Raw genomic sequence first — 19,192 nt, 5'->3', positions numbered from 1 at the left:
CTAGCCTGACCAGGTTTACTTAGACTAGTCCTTGTTTAAATAAAGGCTTGTCCTTGTTTGTGCAGATTTAGTCAGGCTAGTTCTTGTATAGAGCTAGTTAAGTCCTATTGTGACCTGTTTTAAACTAGTCCTTGTTTACAACTACTTAAGTCCTAGCTTGAGCAGAATTAGGCAGGCTTGTCCTTGTTTAGAACTAGTTTAGTTCTATCTTGAGCAGATCCAGTGATACTAGTCCTTGTTTAGAACTAGTTTTGTTCTTGCCTGACCAGGTCTAAGCTAGTCCTTGTTAACAACTAATTTAGTCCTAGCTTGAGCAGGTTTAGTTAGGCTAGTCCTTGTTTAGACATAGTTAAGTCCTATCCAGACCTGTTTTAAGCTAGTCCTTGTTTACAACTACTTCAGTCCTAGCTTGAGCAGATTTAGTTTGGCCTGGCTTTCTTTAGAACTAGTTTAGTCCTAGCCTGACCAGGTTTAAGCTAGTCCTTGTTTCAACTAATTTAGTTCTAGCTTGACCTGGGTTAGGTTAGTCCTTGATAAAAGCCCTATACTTGTTTTTATTAGTGGAATGAAATTAGTTTTGTACTTCAGTGTATTGTGAACTCAATCATTTGTGAGGAAAAACATACTTCTTATCTAATGACAAAGCATTCGAATCAATTTAGTGAGATTTTGTGCTAGTTTGTTTTGCATTAGTGACAGTGAGCCTGAAAAGTGACTCCAACAAGTTGTGAAACGTGCGAATAAACTCATTACTGCGAAGAGTTTGGAAATAGGATTGAGACACACAACTAACCAAATGTTCCTTATCCGTCTTTCATTGTTTGTAAACCAAAAATAAATCAGGGCCTTTAAGTTCTGACCTAGTTTAGTCCTACTTTGACCCAGTTTCATCCTTGTTTGTGTCAGTCCTAGCTTAGCCTGTCACAACAACATTTTAAGTGCAATATATTGAGGCAAGAATATATTTTGATAAACTATGTTATTGAAGACCGTTTTTATGCCACAGACACAAACTACAAAAAAAACACCAAACCACAGTTTTGAGAGTACGTATCAAACTATGGTTAGGCCTTGCGTAGACGTAGCTCCTTGTTGCTTAGTTTTGTCCTGGGTTAGTCCTGTTTAGCCCTAGTTTAGTATTTTTTGAGAGTTTAGACCACGTTCTGTGCACTAGACTCTCTGAACAACCTACAGTCTGCATTGCAAACGTTTCACTACACTGCAAAGCTGCGAGTAAATCAAAATGACACGCTTTCACTAACCAGCTGTTCAAATAAAAAAAAAGGTGCCAAATTTGGCTGCTGTGTTTACTTGACAAATATGGCGGCTTACCTGCAAAGGTTGACCTTATGCCCGTCCTCTTCAGTCTAAAAAATGGCTTATGGCAGTATGGTAGGACTACACTATGTTGGGTGGTCAAATTGTGTCAGAACAAGATCTAAAAAAAGATTTTGTTAAAGATTTTGTTTGCAAAATATGTGTAGATAGTCTGTAAGGATTTGCTGTATTTTGACACATAATAGTGGCTTCTTAAGATTTGGATAATACATCACATAGTATTGTGAAACGTCTTTTCCAAACTGTAATGCTTTTTATTACATCGATCATTGACCTCACTCCCCTAACCGGTCTTGGCGTTGTGCTGGCAGGATGGCGCTGGACGGGATCCGGATGCCCGACGGCTGTTACGCCGACGGGACGTGGGAGCTGAAGATGCACGTGACGGACCTGAACAGAGACGTGTCGCTCAGGGTCACCGGGGAGATCCACATCGGGGGAGTCATGCTCAAACTGGTGGAGAAGCTAGGTACGGGGCTGCTTCCTCATCTTTGCCAGTGCTCGCTGCACAGTGTGACTGGGATTATTGCGGTTAATAAGAATAACATGAAGACTAAATGCAGCCAAATATGAGATTTAAATAGGTTAAGTCCTTTTCCAAATCGATTCTTGTGCTTGTGCGCTTTTCTCAAGGACGATATCTCTGGAACTGAAAATGATAGAGACTTTGCATTAAAGGCTTTAATGTGAGCCCAGGCCTCAGGAGAGTGGAGAAACTCTGCGGTGAAAATTGGTTATAAGTTTGTACAGATATTTGATATGCTTTATATTATTATACTTAAACCTTAAAAGATAGTTTTGTTTCCTTTGGAATCCGTTGATTTTTGTCTGTTAATCGAGCTCCCTCTGAAGAACCTGCTAAAAATGAATATACAGCGCCCCCTGCTGTCACAGTTCAACACTGGCATGTTTAGAAGCTTCATACACAGGATTATAGAGACATTTTTGAAAATATTGGACAAAAATATTAGCTGTGCATATCAGCATCGGCTAATTATGTGCTGATGGCGACAGTATAGTCCAAAATGTTACGCAGTGTGCCTTTAACATTAAACCCGCTTCATTATAAAAGGTCCTTGCAGTAAGAAGGTCCTTCAATGTGAGCAGGCTCTTTGCGTGTTTTTCCCTTACCACTAAAACATGTACAGTAGCTGCTCTCCCAGATTCCGTGTAGTGATTCCTTGAACTTAGCATTTCCCGCCCTCACGTTTTCAGTCCTGATGTCGACTTTTTGGACCATAGGCGTCTGAACCCTAACTCAGGTTTGTTTCCCGAAGTGGACAGCAGCGGTGTTGTATGTTTGGCGTGAAGAGCCTTATTTGAACTGAGTGCATTCCTCCAGCGAGCGGCCTGCTCCGCTGGTGCTAATGAAAAGCATTTCCTGCGCCCTTTGACCCCAGTTCTGTTGCATGTCGGTGACGGCAGGAGAAGCCCGCGATTCTTCTGGGGGGGAAAATAATTGATTTATAATCTGTGGTGGATTTTGAAGACATGGGATGGTGCAGAGGAGGGACAGTGGAGCAAAGATGCTGGGAGCGGACTTTCGAGGAGGTTCTCGGTTCTTCAGGTTTTAGTTTGTGTCTGAACGCTTCCAGTTGGAAAGAGCGGGGAGGGTTTTAACATTTTGCCAGTAGAGTAGGCAAAAAGTGGCAAAGGAGTGGAAAATTCCCAGACATTTTCCCGAAATCTTAATTGGGGAAATTATGAATTTTCAGAAATTAAAACTGTCAAAATGCTTCAGTTAAAATGACCCATTAATTGAGTGATGTCCCACCATAGACCCATCGAAGAAGTCACCATAACACAACTTTACATTCTGCTTCATTCTCTTTCTAATAAGTGTTGGGACAAACGGCAAAGTTTCTGTGATTTGTTAAATTCAACAGTCTCTAACTCGGATCATGACAGATGCTGATCCCTACTGTGCGAGGAGTGGGCGGGGCCTGTGCCTGACACACAGCTGCATTAAACAGAACAGCCCTAAATTATAGACTTTTAAAACAATAAACACACATATAGACAAGACGGATACAAACAAGGAATGAGTCTGTTCCATTTTTAAAAGCCCTTCTTTTTGGGCCACAGCCTAAAACACTCCTCAAACCCGGGTCTCACACACTTTTCATCTGTGCTGTGATGGATATTTCTGTGTATAACTATCAAATGAAATTGCTAGGCTTCGGTTTATATCTGCCTTTAAAGAAGCGACTGTCAGTTGTGATCATTCCCATTCATTCAAAATGTCCAATGTTGAAAATTCCCAGAATTTAGCAATCGTAATGCACACTCTCCAGAACAATGAGTAGATGCCTCTAAATAATGAGGCCTTTAGCCTCTTAACTTCCACCTGAACGGATCCCATTTTCTCCAGTTCGGCTTTACCCTAATCAAAAAGCTTCTTGGGGAAAAAAAGCACCTAAAGAGCCACAAAAACTGAGAAGAAAACAAGGATGTAAACGCAACAAAATGTGACAAAAATGTGACAAAAATTCAACAAAATTGTGACAAAAATTCAACAAAAATGTGACAAAAATTCAACAAAAATTCAACAAAAATGTGACAGAAATTCAACAAAAATGTGACAAAAATTCAACAAAAATTCAACAAAAAGTGACAAAAATTCAACAAAAATGTGACAAAAAAGTAACAAAAATGTGACAAAAATGTGACAAAAATGTGACAAAAATGTGACAAAAATGTGACAAAAATGTGACAAAAATTCAACAAAAATGTGACAAAATAGTGAAAAATTCAACAAATATGTGAAAAATTCAACAAAAATGTGACAAAAATGTGACAAAAATGTGACAAAAAATCAACAAAAATGTGACAAAAAATCAACAAAAATGTGACAAAAAATCAACAAAAATGTGACAAAAATTCAACAAAAAAGTGACAAAAAATCAACAAAAAAGTGACAAAAATTCAACAAAAATGTGACAAAAATTCAACAAAAATCCAAAAAAATTCAACAAAAAATCAACAAAAAAATGACAAAAAATCAACAAAAAGTGACAAAAAGCTCAACCAAAAAGTGACAAAAATTCAACAAAAATGTGACCAAAAAACAAAAAAACATACAACATAACAGAAAAAAAACCATACAAAAGGTGACACAACACAGCAACAATGCGAGGAAAAAGATCAGTTTTGTGGGTCTTAGCTTTCAAATGAGGTGTTACCCAGGCCCATATAACAGCCAAAGAGGCCAGAATGCATTTGGTTTAGGCGGGTGGTAAGAGGTTAATAATGCTCAACAGAAAAAGGCTAAATTCAAGTTAGATCGATTGCAATGGTTTGAGCCTCCCCGTTGGGTCAGTCCAAGGGGAGGGTTGGGCCACTATTCTGAAGGGTTGACACACTAACATTTACCCGTAAACCGTATTGTTGATCATTACTGAACTTGACTTACATCTATAAGGAAACCTAGCTGATGGAGCAGGGTTATATTTTCTGTTCAGCGATGGATGGATGGATTTTCTGATCCCATTACAAAAGCACTTCATCATATTGGAGCAGTCTTTCACATTCAGTCCGTCTTCTTCTTGGCTGATATCTCCTCATAGACCTCTCGGACGCTCTGAACACTGGGGCTTTTCTCAGCCGGGGGCGGCGGCGGCACAAAGGTCAGCGTGGTCGGCGGTGCGATTCCCGGGGAGCCACAGAGGCTTGTTGTGTGTCCGCGCCGTTTTATCAGAATGTTCCAAATTCCAGCCCGTGCTCCGTGGGGTGTTTTCTGCCTATAGGCCCGTGCCGCTTTAACCACGACGGGCAGCCCTCTCCGGTCTGAAGGGCCACATGACTGGAGGTCTTTGTTCTCTGCCATCCGTCCTCCCACTCCAGATCTGGTTTGGTGCATGTTTTATGTAAAGAGCTTGTTGAATAGTAGGGGGCTTGTTGACATGCTTTTAAATGGACAATTGGTTTGTTGAAGCCAAAAAGCCCAAAAATGGAAGAGGAGTCGTGTAAAATATCAGGCCTGTAGTGGTGAAGTCATGTCACAAAACAGCCTGGAGTGAGTATTCGTGTACTTTTGGCAATTTGTTCTTCTACTTTAACATTTTCTGGATGTTTTAATGTGAAATACACGGAACCCAAAAGTGTCCTCTGCTACCAGAAACCGACAGCACATGACGTGCGGCACATCCCTCAGCTGAGTAGGGCAAAGAGCAACAAGCTGAAGAATTGTTGAAGTGTGGAATTACGATATTCCACATGGACCTGACTTTGCCACAGACTACATTCCGTCAATCAGAGTCTGTGCTGAATTTAACAATGTTGTCATGTCTCATCGCACCAAAGGGAACCAGCGACGTATCTGCAGAATCCATATCTGCAGAACGAGGGTCAATCTAGTCTAAATCATAAGTAACCATCTGAACAACACAGGCCCTGAGCAACTTTTGGGCAGTTTTTGGATTAAATGTAAAGCATGTGTACAGTAACTTATCACTAACCCATCTGCTATGAGCAAGTCAGTCTATAAGTGAAGTATATTTGAAGAAAATGCCCTGCACTCAAGTTATAGGGCTCTTATCAGTTTGTGACGTCCCCCTAAAAGAAAAACATATTTATAATCCACAGTTATGCATAAAAAAATCAAAGCTAGAGCAACGATAAATGAAGCCAAATAAGCCACAATACCTTTCCCTCCTCATCTTTTGATTTACCGTAAATTCTCTAATACTGGCCTGTATTCCATTAGCGGCCGGGTCTCTAACAGAGGCCGGGTTCGCTGCTGGCGGAGGCAAATTAAAGCCGGTCTCTAAAACAGGCCGGGGCTTTTATTAGAAACTATAGCGGTAGAAATATTCCCCATGTTAGGAATTTGTCTCATACTGGTGTAAAGGAAAACTCACGTGCAGGAAGTAAACAAACGGGAACCCGGGCCGATGGGGGACGCTGCGGAGGAGCTGATCCGAGCGTAACTTTGACACAGATTTAGCCACTTTTTAAACCTCCAGTGACTATTTGTAGAAATGGGGAAAGCAACAAATGTTGTGTGACCCTCCAAGGTTTTAATAAAGTCACCATTGCGTCTTCAAAGCACGTCCAGCTGCTCCGTGTGCAGGTCAGTCCCACGCCTCAAAATAACTCCTCCGATCAGCGCGAGCGTCTCGTCATCTCTCGGGTCAGTCTCATGATCGATCACAAACAAAAACGCTCCGTCTAAACTCACCTTTTGCGCAAGATAACAACAAATAATCCGGTCCGCGGGAAAAACGAAACAGAAACCTGCAGTGACACTGATGTCAAAGCTCCGCTAACAGCAACGAAACACTTCCTGTTGTCCCGACAAAATAAAAGGCGTCAATGTTCCAGCCGCTGGGAGAGGGTTTGAAATGTTAATTAATAAATGAGCCTAATATTTTAGCTGCAAATGGACACAAATCTCGTTTTTCTTTGGTTTTTCTTCATTTTCCTGGTCGTCCGTTTTCCTCAAATAGAAATAAAGGCCTGTCTCTTATTGTGGCCTGGTTCCAATAAAGGCCTGGTCCTAAATGCCCTTGAGTAAATAAAGTTTTGAACGTGGCGGTTGTAGAAAAAAGCTTCTGTGCTGGATTTCTCAGGTTCCCAAACATTGACAGAGCGAGAAAGTTGATTTTAAACCATTAGTCACAGCCCCAATGTGTTTCCAGGCTCTCGCAAACCCTTCCCGCATGTGTGTGACCCGTCAAGGGGTTTGATGATTCAGATTCTCTTGTGATTTGCCCTGTGTCATGTGCGGCTCCATCCTCTCCTGTGTTACATACCGACAGTGCCGATCGCAGGCCGAGCTATACATAGATCCTGTGTACAGTGCAAACATATGCAGTGGAGGACAGAGAGGGCCTGACCGTTCTGTTGGCTTACCTCGCTCAAGATCCCCAACAGCCCTTTGTTTTCCGACCTTTCAGCTCGTAACCGCTAGTGCCGGGACAATATATCGTTTTTTTGCAGTATGGCCATGTGTTTTCAAAGCATCAACCACTGCACAAAGCTTTCTCCAGCACATCCTGAAGATTCTCAATGGCCTCTCCTCCCTAAATCCTGGCATCGTCATCTTGGAATATCAGGAAGGCATCAGGAAAGAAGAAACCATTAAAGGAATAACCTAGGGCTGCTCGATTATTGAAAAAATAATAATCACGATTATTTTTGTCATGATTGAAATCACGATTATTCAAACGATTATTTGTTGCCTTTAAAAAAATCCATAAAAAAAGTGACAAAAATCCATCAAAAAAAGACAAGAATCCAGCAAAAAAGTGACAAAAATTCAGCAAAAAAAGACAAAAATCCAGCAAAAAAGTGACAAAAATTCAGCAAAAAAAGACAAAAATCCAGCAAAAAAGTGACAAAAATTCAGCAAAAAAAGACAAAAATCCAGCAAAAAAGTGACAAAAATTCAGCAAAAAAAGACAAAAATCCATCAAAAAAAGATAACAATCCATAAAAAAAAGGCAAAAATCCATCAAAAAAGTCACAAAAATCCATCAAAATTCAGCAAAAAAAAGACAAAAAATCAGCAAAAAAAGATAAAAATCCATCAAAAAAAAGACAAAAATCCATCAAAAAAGTCACAAAAATCCATCAAAAAAGGACAAAAATCCATCAAAAAAAAGACAAAAATCCATCAAAAAAGTCACAAAAATCCATCAAAAAAGTCACAAAAATCCAGCAAAAAAGGACAAAAATCCAGCAAAAAAAGACAAAAATCCATCAAAAAAAAGACAAAAATGCAGCAGAAAAAAGACAAAAATCCATCAAAAAAGTGACAAAAATGCATCAAAAAAGTAACAAAAATCCCCAAATTAAAAATTTGAAAGAAAAATTATCGTTTTTTTGCGATTATGCTAATTTTGCAATCGTTTACTGTTGTAATCGAAATCGTAATCGAATTTCGATTAATTGCACAGCCCTAGAATACCTGGTCTGTACAATTTTTTCCTTTCCACGTTCGTATTTTGCAGAACTGCTTTTGAAATGGAGCTCGGGATTGTGTTGTGAATAAAATTCCCGAACTCGATCAGTTCCTGCCTCCTCTTCCTGTGGGCCGTCCCGTACTCCCCCCCCCTCCGTGGCCCCTCCATTATGGATTCGAAAAGGCCAAAGCCAGGAAGGCACTTAGCTATCGACCCCAGAGGCGTGCTTCTCCAGGGAGGCCGTATTTAAAGGCATCATCGACCCCCCCCCCCCACCCCCCGGTCAGACCCCGGTCATGGAATCCTTTCATCTGTCCGACTGTCCGTGACCATCACCGCGGCTAATTCTGTCGTCCTGCTACGCTAATGCAGCCTGGTGCTAAAGGCTGGGCTAATTATTGCTGGTTTATGCTAATGTAGGTAGGCCTGCACAAAATACTGCATCGCAATATTAGGTGATGCAATATCAGCCAAAATATATTGCAAAATCACTTCTACCTGACTGAGATACACATTTTTTATAAACATTTTACAAACAAAATAGCAAATGGAAGTCATAAGTTACATACATGGACTAGACAGAGTTTAAAAATGTTAAAATAATGTATTTTCCTCCCCCTACATGCTCCAGCAATGTCCTAATGTGTAGAATAAGCTCAGACCTGTTCACCACAACTGCCGATCACACACAACTACTCATTTTAAAGCAGTACTAAGCAACTTGTTTACCTTAATAAACCCTTTTTGTAGTCCCTCTGGGGGTAATACAAGTGTTAATGGGATGATTGGGGGTCTTTCATCTCCCCCTTGTGTCTCTGGCCAGAAAACCACAATTGCAACTTTCCTGCCACCAGACCGGAGCCACCAATACACACTAATGGAATCACGAAGAAGAAGCTAACAGGCTAACGGGCTAAGTTAACTGCGGGCCAGCGCCACTTAAACAGTATATCCAACAATATCCATCCATCCATCCATCCATTTTCTTCCACTTTTCCGTTGCCAGGTTGTGGGGGCAGCTGTCACATTGCACCAGCCCCTCTGGCTCCTCCTGCAGGTGGTGGGTCCACAGAAGGACGGCCTCATGGTTCAAACCGGGCCTGTTGGTCTCTCATAAGGGGCTTCTGAACCGCTGTTTGTCTGACCCGTCACCTAGAACCTGTTTGTCATGGGAGACCCTACCAGGGGCACAAAGCCCCCGACAACAGAGCCCCCAGGATCATTCGGGCGCTCAAACCCCTCCACCACGTGAGGGGCTCCAACAATCTCCCTCTCTCCCTTTGTCTTTTCTATCAGTGTAGGACAATTATTGATGCTGTGACACCTGCAGTGACGCTATGGCCTCTAGGGGCATGAGATGCTTAGTTCTGATTAAAGTAACAGGGTTAAAGGCTATTTACCAAACCAAGCAGACATTTAATTCGAAATCCTTTTAGTCAGTCTTGAACTGGCTGGCCAGCTGATGCTGTCTACATCAGCAAGACAGGGTGGAAAGTTGCGAAACATGCTTTTTACCATGCGTGCTGGGACCTAGTTTCGGCCCGGGAGTTTCCATTCCATTCTACCTCTTTTCAAATCGGCCGCTACATAATCCGGGCCTTGCACGTCTCCACAGTCAGCTTTGAGTTATGCAAATGAAAAATACATTATTCATGCACTTTTTATACACTGGTCATTACTGCCTTTTTTTCTTTCTTCTTTTGCCTCACCTCGCCTTTTTTCTGTCCACTTATTTTACTCAGTCAGTTCAGCGTCCAGCGGCCTCTCCTGAATCAGCTCTGAATGCAAAGCGCAATGCGAAGGTTCTTTCTGATTTCAGCACGTCGGTCGTTAGGCTTATTCGATCGATTTACATGACAAAAAACGTTTGCGTAACTTTATTCAGCCTTTGTCTAAAAGAGCAGCCCATGCTCCGGCTGCAGCCCGGTTAAAGCCTTTGGGCCTGTCATAGTGTAACTGTGAGAGTCCATTATTATAGATTATTTTTTTGGCCAGACTCTCCCAATTAGGGAAAGATAGTGATACAGATGTGTTTGAGATTATGACCAAATACCTACAAAAAGCATAATACCTGCTCTTTAATGCTGGTGTGTGTTATCAATGGCATTTTCCTGTCATGTGTAACATTCCTGACATTACTTAATGCATCTTAATAGAGTTCTTAGCAGAGCACATCGGCTCGTGCTGATCTTGCAGGATGTTGTCTTTCATGATAGTCACGATTTGTAGTGGCGTACAAGCATCCTTATAGCATTCATAGTGTAGGAATCACTGTTTTCATGAAATGGATAGAAACCCACACCCGAATCAACAAACTAGTTCTGTGTCAAACTAGTCGCTCTGTGTAAACCTACCTTAACCTCTTAGCTCCCGCCTGAACCTCACGTCATCAGATTTTTTTTCCATCATTTTTTTGTTGGGTATTCAACTCATTTTTGTAACTTTTTTGTCATTTTTTTGGTCATTTTTTGTCACATTTTAGTCATTTTGTCGTCAATTTTTTAGCACATTTTTGTCACATTTTTTGTCACATTTTTGTCATTTTTTTTTTAATTTGTCATCCCTTATTTTTTTTTCATAAATTTTTTTCATCAAATTTTTTTAATCGGCCGCTACATGTCACAAGGAATTGACATAAAATATAAGGAAAATTATATTTTGGTCATTTTTTTGGGCATGTTTTGTCACATTTTTGTCATTTTTTTAATCACATTTTTGTCATATTTTTTTTTTTCATCACATTTTTTTTTTTTTTTTTTTCATCACATTTTTTTTTTTTTTTTTTTCCCCATCACATTTTTTATCAAATTTTCGTAATTTTTTTGTTACATTTTAGTCATTTTTTTTCCTTATATTTTATGTCAATTCCTTGTGACATTTTTGCCACTTTTTCATAAATTTTTCGTCACTTTTTTCGTCAACGTTTTCTCACATTTTTCATCACATTTCCATCATTGTTTTCGTCTCCGTTTTGTTGCTATTTTCACAGCTTTTTTCCAGAAGCTTTTCGGACTGGGGTAAAGCCAAACTGGAGAAAATGTGCTCGGTTCAGGCGGAAGTTAAGGGTTAAGAACATTAGAAATGATTGAGACCACTAGCAATTTGTGCACTTCCTTTTTCATTATTCAACAAATCGGGTATGAGGCGTTTAACCACCTCGTAAAACCTTCCGTCCTCCCAGTACTACAGCGGTCTAAGGCTTATATGAAAGGAAACACCTCGGCCATCACCATTACAGGCCCGCTTGCTTGTTACACACGCCTTTACTGTTACTCGTGCCATTACGCAGTATCCGCTGAAGCGACTGCTGAAACTTTAGACGGTGTGTGGGGAAAGCCTGGCGGAGCGAGGGAAGAAACAGAGGATCCAACAGATGACGCAGAGCGAGAGAGAGAGAGAGAGAGAGTGAGAGCAACATGCCAAACCCGAGAAGTCATTTCCTGCTCCGATCCAAGACTTTTTATGGAATTTTAGCGCGAGGGGCTAACGCCAAATAGTCCATGGGCCAGACCAAATATCGGTACCGAAAAGGTGGCAAAGGCTATCGTTGATTTTTAAGTAGGTCCATGTCTGAGGTTTATATTTTTGTATGATAGCCTTTTCAGAGTTACAGCTTTATCATAGTTTTCAGCTGTTGAAGTGAACCACCCCCATGTCAAAAAAGTCGCTTTTGACACTCGTCCATATTTTGGTTTAGGCCATTTCCAGCCCATTAGATGCTGATTTACACCATTGTTTTTGGTATCATTGTAAAGAAGACATTTTCATGTTTCATTTGAGCCCAAATGTACTACGCTGTGACTATTACCATGGTAACCATAGCTCCTCAAACACAAACCTGAGGACATTTTTTCACCATTTTCATAAAAACAGTTTTACTATGTTTAACGCTGTTTCTTCAACGAACATCACAGAGACAAATGTTTGATACTGGGCAACTCTCTAGACTCTGAGGATTCAGGAAATGTATAACATGTCAGTACTTTCTCAACTTAAGGCCTCACTGTGGGCCACAAAGTAAAAGAATGTCCACCTCACATGAGCCTCTCCCATTGAAATAAGCCTATATCTGCCATTCTAAGGTTGGAACAGCTGGTGAGACTTTCTGTCCAGGACAGGCCAAAGCAACTTGAAATTACATTTGTGGAGAAGAACAGTTCTGTATTTTCAGCAAAACGTTGTTTTTTCTATTTTATATATTGTAGATATTTATCATATAATATGCTATATACACACAGTGCCATTCTGTTTCTTTCACTACTATACATAGTCCTGTACATTTGTCTAAAATGTCTCAATAATCCAAGATAATTCCAAAAGTGTGTTTTTGTGGACACCACATGGTTGTGCCAAAAATACCATATTTTACACTAGATACTAACTTAGTTGTTAATGTATTTGCTGTAGAAAGTTTGTTTTGAAGCTGAATTTGCCATAAACCACACGTTTGAACAACACCCTTTTTTACTGATTAGTAAGTTAATAAAATAAAACATATTGTAAGGTCATTTCAGTAAAGTTGTTTTATTTCATTACAAATAAATAAAATATAGTAGTATAGAGATGGTGAGGTGTGAGGTGTTATAGATTATAACCAGGACATGAAGAGTCAACTCAAAACTACAGCTTAGCCTCATCCAAAACAAAATCACAGAGGAATTTCTCCAGCTTTTCTGAAGTTATTTCAAGTTCTTTGTATATAGATTGCTTTTTTTGTTTTTTGTGTATGTGCTGTATTAACGTATTTGAGTTTTTTTATGTTGTGTAATTTATTTATTTTCTTCCCAGGCATATTGAGTCTGTGCGCATGAAATATGCTGTATAAATGACTAAACAAAAGTTTACTTATTAGTTTTATGGACAGAACTTAAAGACACAGCCAGGAACCGGAGGGTGTCCGGTTTGGGAACCCCAGGATCTCAGGTGTTGTTCTGTTAGTTTCATCAAATCAGGACCTTCAGCTGCCCTGGGGCGGTTTGCAACCGAGTGTGAAGCGGGGTGAGTATCAGCACCTCCAAATCCGAGGCCATGGGTGGCTTCCCCTCTCCAGATCGGTGGATAGGCCTTGCCTCAAGTGGAGGAGTTCAAGTATCTCAGTGTCGTGTTCACAAGGGAGGGATGGATGGAGCGTGAGATCGACAGACAGATCAGTGTGACATCGGCAGTGATCGTTGTATTGGGCTGTTGTGGTGAAGAGGGAGCTGATTTGCTGATTGATCTATGTTCTACCCTCACCTATGGTGATGAGATCTGGGTAAAGACCGAAAGGACAAGGTCGCAGATACAGGTGGCCGAAAGGAGTTTTCTCAGTCACCTAAGAGGAGCTTGGAATAGAGCCGCTGCTTCTTCCCATCGGGGGAGCCATCTCAGGTGGCTCAGGGACACACTATCTCTATGTGGCCTGGGAAGCTTCGGGATCGCTTCACAAAAGCTGGAGGAAGTGGAGAGGGATGTCTGGAAATCTCTGCTTTGCTGCTGCCTCCATGACCTGACCATGGGTTAAGTATCTTACCACCAAGTGTGGACTGAATGAATTCGTTTAGGCGACTTGTCTCATATGAAGAGTATTCCTTATACTCATACTCTATCCTTTCTTCCCTAGTTATGAACTATATCTCAAGATATTTTAACTTGACCACTCAAAGCATGCCTCATCTAAAACCCCAGACCTCAGACTTGCCGATGCCAATCGGTACAGTAATGCAGTAAATCCTTGGTGCCGTGTACAAAGTTCAAGGGCCAGATCTTGTGACCGGCACAGTCCGTGCACAACTCTAAACGCAACGTGGTACACGCGCGATCTTGCATGTGGCGCAGGTTTTGCGCTAAAGGCTGACAGCTTGTGAGACTTTCTGTCCATTACAAGCAGCACTTGGAGCCGCTCTTCTGTGGCAACTTTCACATTATGTTCCTTTTTACATCCCTTGCCTTGTCTTCTTCCTTAGAATCGACGTCAAATTGAAAACGAAAGGGAAATTGCCTTGAAAAGTCTGTTTGAGCGTATTTACGCGCGGGCCTACTTTGATACTGTAGATCAACGCGCACACACCTAACACCAAAACAACAACAGTTTTCCACAAATAAACCACACACGCCTTCAAGTGCCACAACACCAGGTCTGATCTGCGTTTTAAGGAGACATTTCCATCGTGTGTCGGTCTTTACCTCCTGATGATGCTCCTTGTGTAGCCACAGCTCAGTCCAAAAGAAAGAAGCACATTTTACAGGGCGCAGAGCAACATTTTTTTTTTTTTCCAATTCAGCCGGTGTCCAGCACGAGGCTGCTGCCTCTCTGTCCCGCCCGCTCATCTTGGATCTGCAGCGGCAGCAGCAGCGGAGGGACAGTTTTATTTCTTTAATCTTTATTAAACATTGCGCTCTGCATCAGCATGTTACGCGTTTAAAGGAGAACCCCTCCTCGCAAACCACCGCCTTCCGCAGGTCTGGGGAAAGCACGAGGAGGGGGCGGCACCACAACATCGCAATGCGAGTCTGTTCCCCCCTCCTGTCCTGCCCACTTTTGCACCAGGTATGACACTGAAGATTGCAAGGAGCGCCACCCGTCTGCACAGTTGTCTGCTCTCCAGCCTGCGCTGTGAACAACAAGATCTGGCCCCAAGACTGAAGCAACAATTGTGGTGTTCTACGGCACATGCCACACTCCACAGTGCAGCAAGGCTGTAACCACTGGGGACATGAGGAAATATATGGCCTTCAGGCCAACCCTTGTGAGGTCTGTTTCGGATGGTTTAGTCAGGCACACTCACCAGAGGTCAGTTTATGTTCATTCTGTTGGGCTATGGCAGCACTTGTGTCATCCTGCTTTCATAACGTAGCAGATAACAAACCTGTTGATGAGTGGAGGTTTAAATGTAGAGTTGTGACCATTTCCTGAGTTATTCTTCATGCTCTTCATGCTGGGAACAAATCTTTTGGCGATGGCACTGAGTTGTCATCCTGGACTGTGCCACCTCTGCAGGGCTCAGCATCACCTCAGGCTGACAATAGTTATATCGAGCTCAGTCAAATGCAACTAGAAAACTGTCTCTTGGGAGCTCAGCATGCTCCACCTCTGAAACCTCTTGTTGCCTCTTGTGCACATTTTATCTCCACACCAGCATCTTTTATGTTAATGGCAGAAACCAAAGCATCCAAAGAAAATCTGTCCAGACACAGACAGAGGATGTAAACTCCACACAAAAACACCTACATTGAGCTTCATACTGAGAGGCACTTTTTGGGCCAGATCTTACACCTGGCGCAAAGACAGCGCTGCTCCAAACAAGACAAGACCCACATTCTTTTCCTAGCTTACATCGTGCTGCCTCATGTCCTTCCTTTAGTGTTATGGGCTTCTATAAGCTCTATCAGATCAAACAAAAAACTTGAGTTAACCACTGTCCGTGTCTGAGAGAAAAAGATGTAAAGCCGGTCCTGCTGTGGTTCCAGTCTGTACTTAGCCGAAGTACACCCCCACTCTTACATCACCTTTCTCCCTCGCCCCTTCACGGTCGCAGAGTCTGGTTGGAAGAAAACATAACATTGCTATTGGCCACAGGTCGCCATTTGCAACTGTTGCAGGAAAAGCTTGGTTCTTGCATAACCAACTGTCTAACCAACTACAGTTTGTGTCTCTGGGAGACAGCTCTCTCAGATCTCCCTCAGCTGCAGGAGTTATGCAGGACACAGAACTGTGGCTGTGTTTAAGCTGTAGCTAAACTTACAATTTCCACAACTTCTTGGACATAAAGGTATTCCCTTCACCCTTTTCTATCAGCATAATGTTTTTTGTACAAGGGGTTTCAAGAGTGACTGAATGTCTAGCTGTCACCTCACAGCAAGACGTTCCTGGGTTGGATATCCCAGGCCATGTGGGACCTTTCTGTGTAGAGTTTGCATGTTCTTCTTTTTGTTTCATGTCCCCAGAGTCAATTTTCTGTAGAGTCCAGTTCTAGCACGGTAGAACACCTTGGTACTTCTAACCTAGCTTTTGGCTCAAAATCTAGCGATAGTAAACCCCCTTTTGTCTTTGTCCTGAGGGCTATTTGACCGCACAACTCTCTGGAAGCAAAAGACAATGGTGTCTGCAATGTTATATCGCTAGAAACTTTATTAATTTACCATTTACCAATGTAAAATTATGTGGTTTCAGTAGTGAATGAGTGAAAGTGATTGAGACTGTCAGTGAGTGCATATACAGTGTATAGGCTACGTAATATGATTTTTTGTTTTTGTTTTTTTACAATTTAGGATACAGTTTATATTATACAGAATAACTGTAATTTTTATAAATGTAATTTCAAGTTGCTTTGGCCTGTCCTGGACAGAAAGTCTCACCAGCTGTTCCAACCTTAGAATGGCAGATATAGGCTTATTTCAATGGGAGAGGCTCATGTGAGGTGGACATTCTTTTACTTCATGCCTCACAGTGAGGCCTTAAGTTGAGAAAGTACTGACATGTTATACATTTTGAATCCTCAGAGTCTAGAGAGTTGCCCAGTATCAAACATTTGTCTCTGTGATGTTCGTTGAAGAAACAGCGTTAAACATAGTAAAACTGTTTTTGTGAAAATGGTGAAAAAATGTCCTCAGGTTTGTGATTGAGGAGCTATGGTTACCATGGTAATAGTCACAGCGTAGTACATTTGGGCTCAAATGAAACATGAAAATGTCTTCTTTACAATGATACCAAATACAATGGTGTAAATCAGTATCTAATGGGCTGGAAATGGCCTCAACCAAAATATGGACCAGTGTCAAAAGCAACTTTTTTGACATGGGGGTGGTTCACTTCAACAGCTGAAAACTATGATAAAGCTGTAACTCTGAAAAGGCTATCATACAAAAATATAAACCTCAGACATGGACCTACTTAAAAATCAACGATAGCCTTTGCCACCTTTTCGGTACCGATTTGCCAGATTTTGGGGTTTGGCCCATGGACTAAAAGCGGGCCCTGGCGGACGGAGCAGGCGAGGTTTTGAGACTGGCTCTCCCGGATCCACACAGCGCTCGTGTCATGGAGCTCTCGGGAAGCTCAGCCTTTCGAGTTTTTCTCACTAATGTTTGATTGAAATGTAAAGTTTGGACTCATCTGACTGTTCGGAGGTGCTTTGAGAATCGCAGCTATAAATAGGTTTTTAAAATGTTTGGGAAAAGTCCGAAATTTGCTGAAAATGTGTGTTTAGGTCTTAAGGCGAGACACTGCAGGTGAATAGGGACAAAATGTATATTTACAGATGGCATAAATGTGAGAAAAAAATACATGGCAAGTTTTCTGTCATTTTATCTTTTCATATAAGAACAAGGTGTTTTATGCCTAAAAATCCCCTATATTTCCCATCTTTTCAGCGCCGAAATCAGAATAAAGGATAGAGCTACATTCAAATGTATGGTTTCATTTTATTGATGAATGAGTTACCAAGACTTTTTCACAGGGGATTTTGGATTTCTTGTTTAGTTTTAAAATAAGCTGTTTTTTAGTGGAAAAAATTGTAAAAATGTAATTTTCGCCTTATTTTTTGACATTCAAAACTCAATAAATGGGGCTTAGGGATTAGATAATAAAAAATCCCTCTGAAAAAATCTTCCAAATATTGTTCAGTCCAAGGCTGGAAAATGTGAAGTCTTTAGGTCCGACTGACGTGGACATAGTGTCGCCACAATGACAGAAAAATGTGTTTTGAGAAAAAAGCCCTTGAAATTGCATTCTCCCATATAAGTCTATGGGGGAACATTGAATCAGCGCAATATTTAAACATGTTATTGTGAAGATAAGGCATATTTTCTGTTTCCGGGTGAAAGCTTATATGTTCAGAGACCAATTTGGCCAAAAACCTGAAAACTGAAAAATTGAGTTTTGCCTGTAGTGTCTCCCTTAAATTTCTAAACAATCAAATCAAATGTTTTGGGCTTCACAAAAAGGTCTACAGTTCAAAAAAGGTTAATTGTTTTGTTTTTTAAAGCAGTACTAAGTAACTTATTTACCTTAAATCCACACCGCGTAACATTTTACCCAATAAACAATAGACAACAAAAGACAGATAGTTTCATCATTGAAAAATACCTCAGAAAGGTACAAACAAACATGAGCCTTTACTGTGAGCGGCTCCTAAAACATGACTGTAGCTTTACCGGGAGCTCGTCTCCATGGAGATATGACTAAAGGCAGCAGAATTTGAGATTTTTGTAATAGGTTTGGTCCTCATCCAAATCCATTCTTTGATTACCGTCTGCAAAATAGCATTTTCTGTGTCGAGCTGGTCATTGGGAGCATGTTTTGTGTTGATGGCAACAGTGTAGTCCAAAATGTTACGCAGTGTGCCTTTAATAAATCCTTTTCGTAATCCCTATGGGGGTAATACAAGTGTTAATGGGATGACTGGGGGGTCTGTCATCTCCCCCTGGTGTCTCTGGCCAGAAAACCGTGCTTGCAACTTGACTGCCACCGGGTCGGAGGCCCCAATACACACTAACGGAATCACGAAGAAGAAGCTAACAGGCTAACTGCGGGCTAGCGCCACTTAAACAGTATTTACAGCCAAGTTTGAGTGACACAAATGTTTATCTCCATTGTGTAAGTAAAAAAAACGCAACATGCTACGACCCCTGCAGTGGCAATTGTGGCCTCCAAGTTACTTAGTGCTGCTTTAATTTCAAATATCATTTTGGCTTCAATTTCTATAAAATGTGAGTCATCTTTAGGCACCGTGGTCGAGTAATTCCAGGTCTTTTAAAGGTATTAAAAGGTTCCACTGTGGAGCATAATGATGATAAAGCCTGTGTGCTGTGAGTTGCGCTTCTTAATTCTGGCAATGTTTTGCTTCCACCCTAAAGACTAAATGAAGGCAAGAAAAAGGATCATTCAACTATACGCTGTCATATTTCAAGGTTTTAGTGTCTCCAGTGTTTTAATCCAGATCTGTTCTGAGTGATTTGTTGGTTTGGTT

General features: G+C 41.2%; 1 protein-coding gene across 2 annotated transcripts in view; it reads left to right on the top strand.

The window, feature by feature from the left end:
• The first annotated feature begins 1,620 nt into the window (after positions 1-1,620).
• fermt2 (FERM domain containing kindlin 2) overlaps positions 1,621-19,192 on the top strand; it is a 108,088-nt gene continuing 90,516 nt past the window's right edge. For both annotated transcript variants that reach the window (XM_079573241.1, XM_079573240.1), the window contains exon 1: positions 1,621-1,807. In XM_079573241.1, the coding sequence (XP_079429367.1) occupies positions 1,651-1,807 (157 nt within the window). In that variant the 5' untranslated portion in view covers positions 1,621-1,650. The remainder of the gene's footprint in view (positions 1,808-19,192) is intronic.

The sequence above is a fragment of the Gobius niger genome, assembly GCF_951799975.1.
Source record: "Gobius niger genome assembly, chromosome: 16".
Taxonomy (NCBI): Eukaryota; Metazoa; Chordata; class Actinopteri; order Gobiiformes; family Gobiidae; genus Gobius; species Gobius niger.
This window is presented reverse-complemented; position numbering and strand designations above follow the sequence as displayed.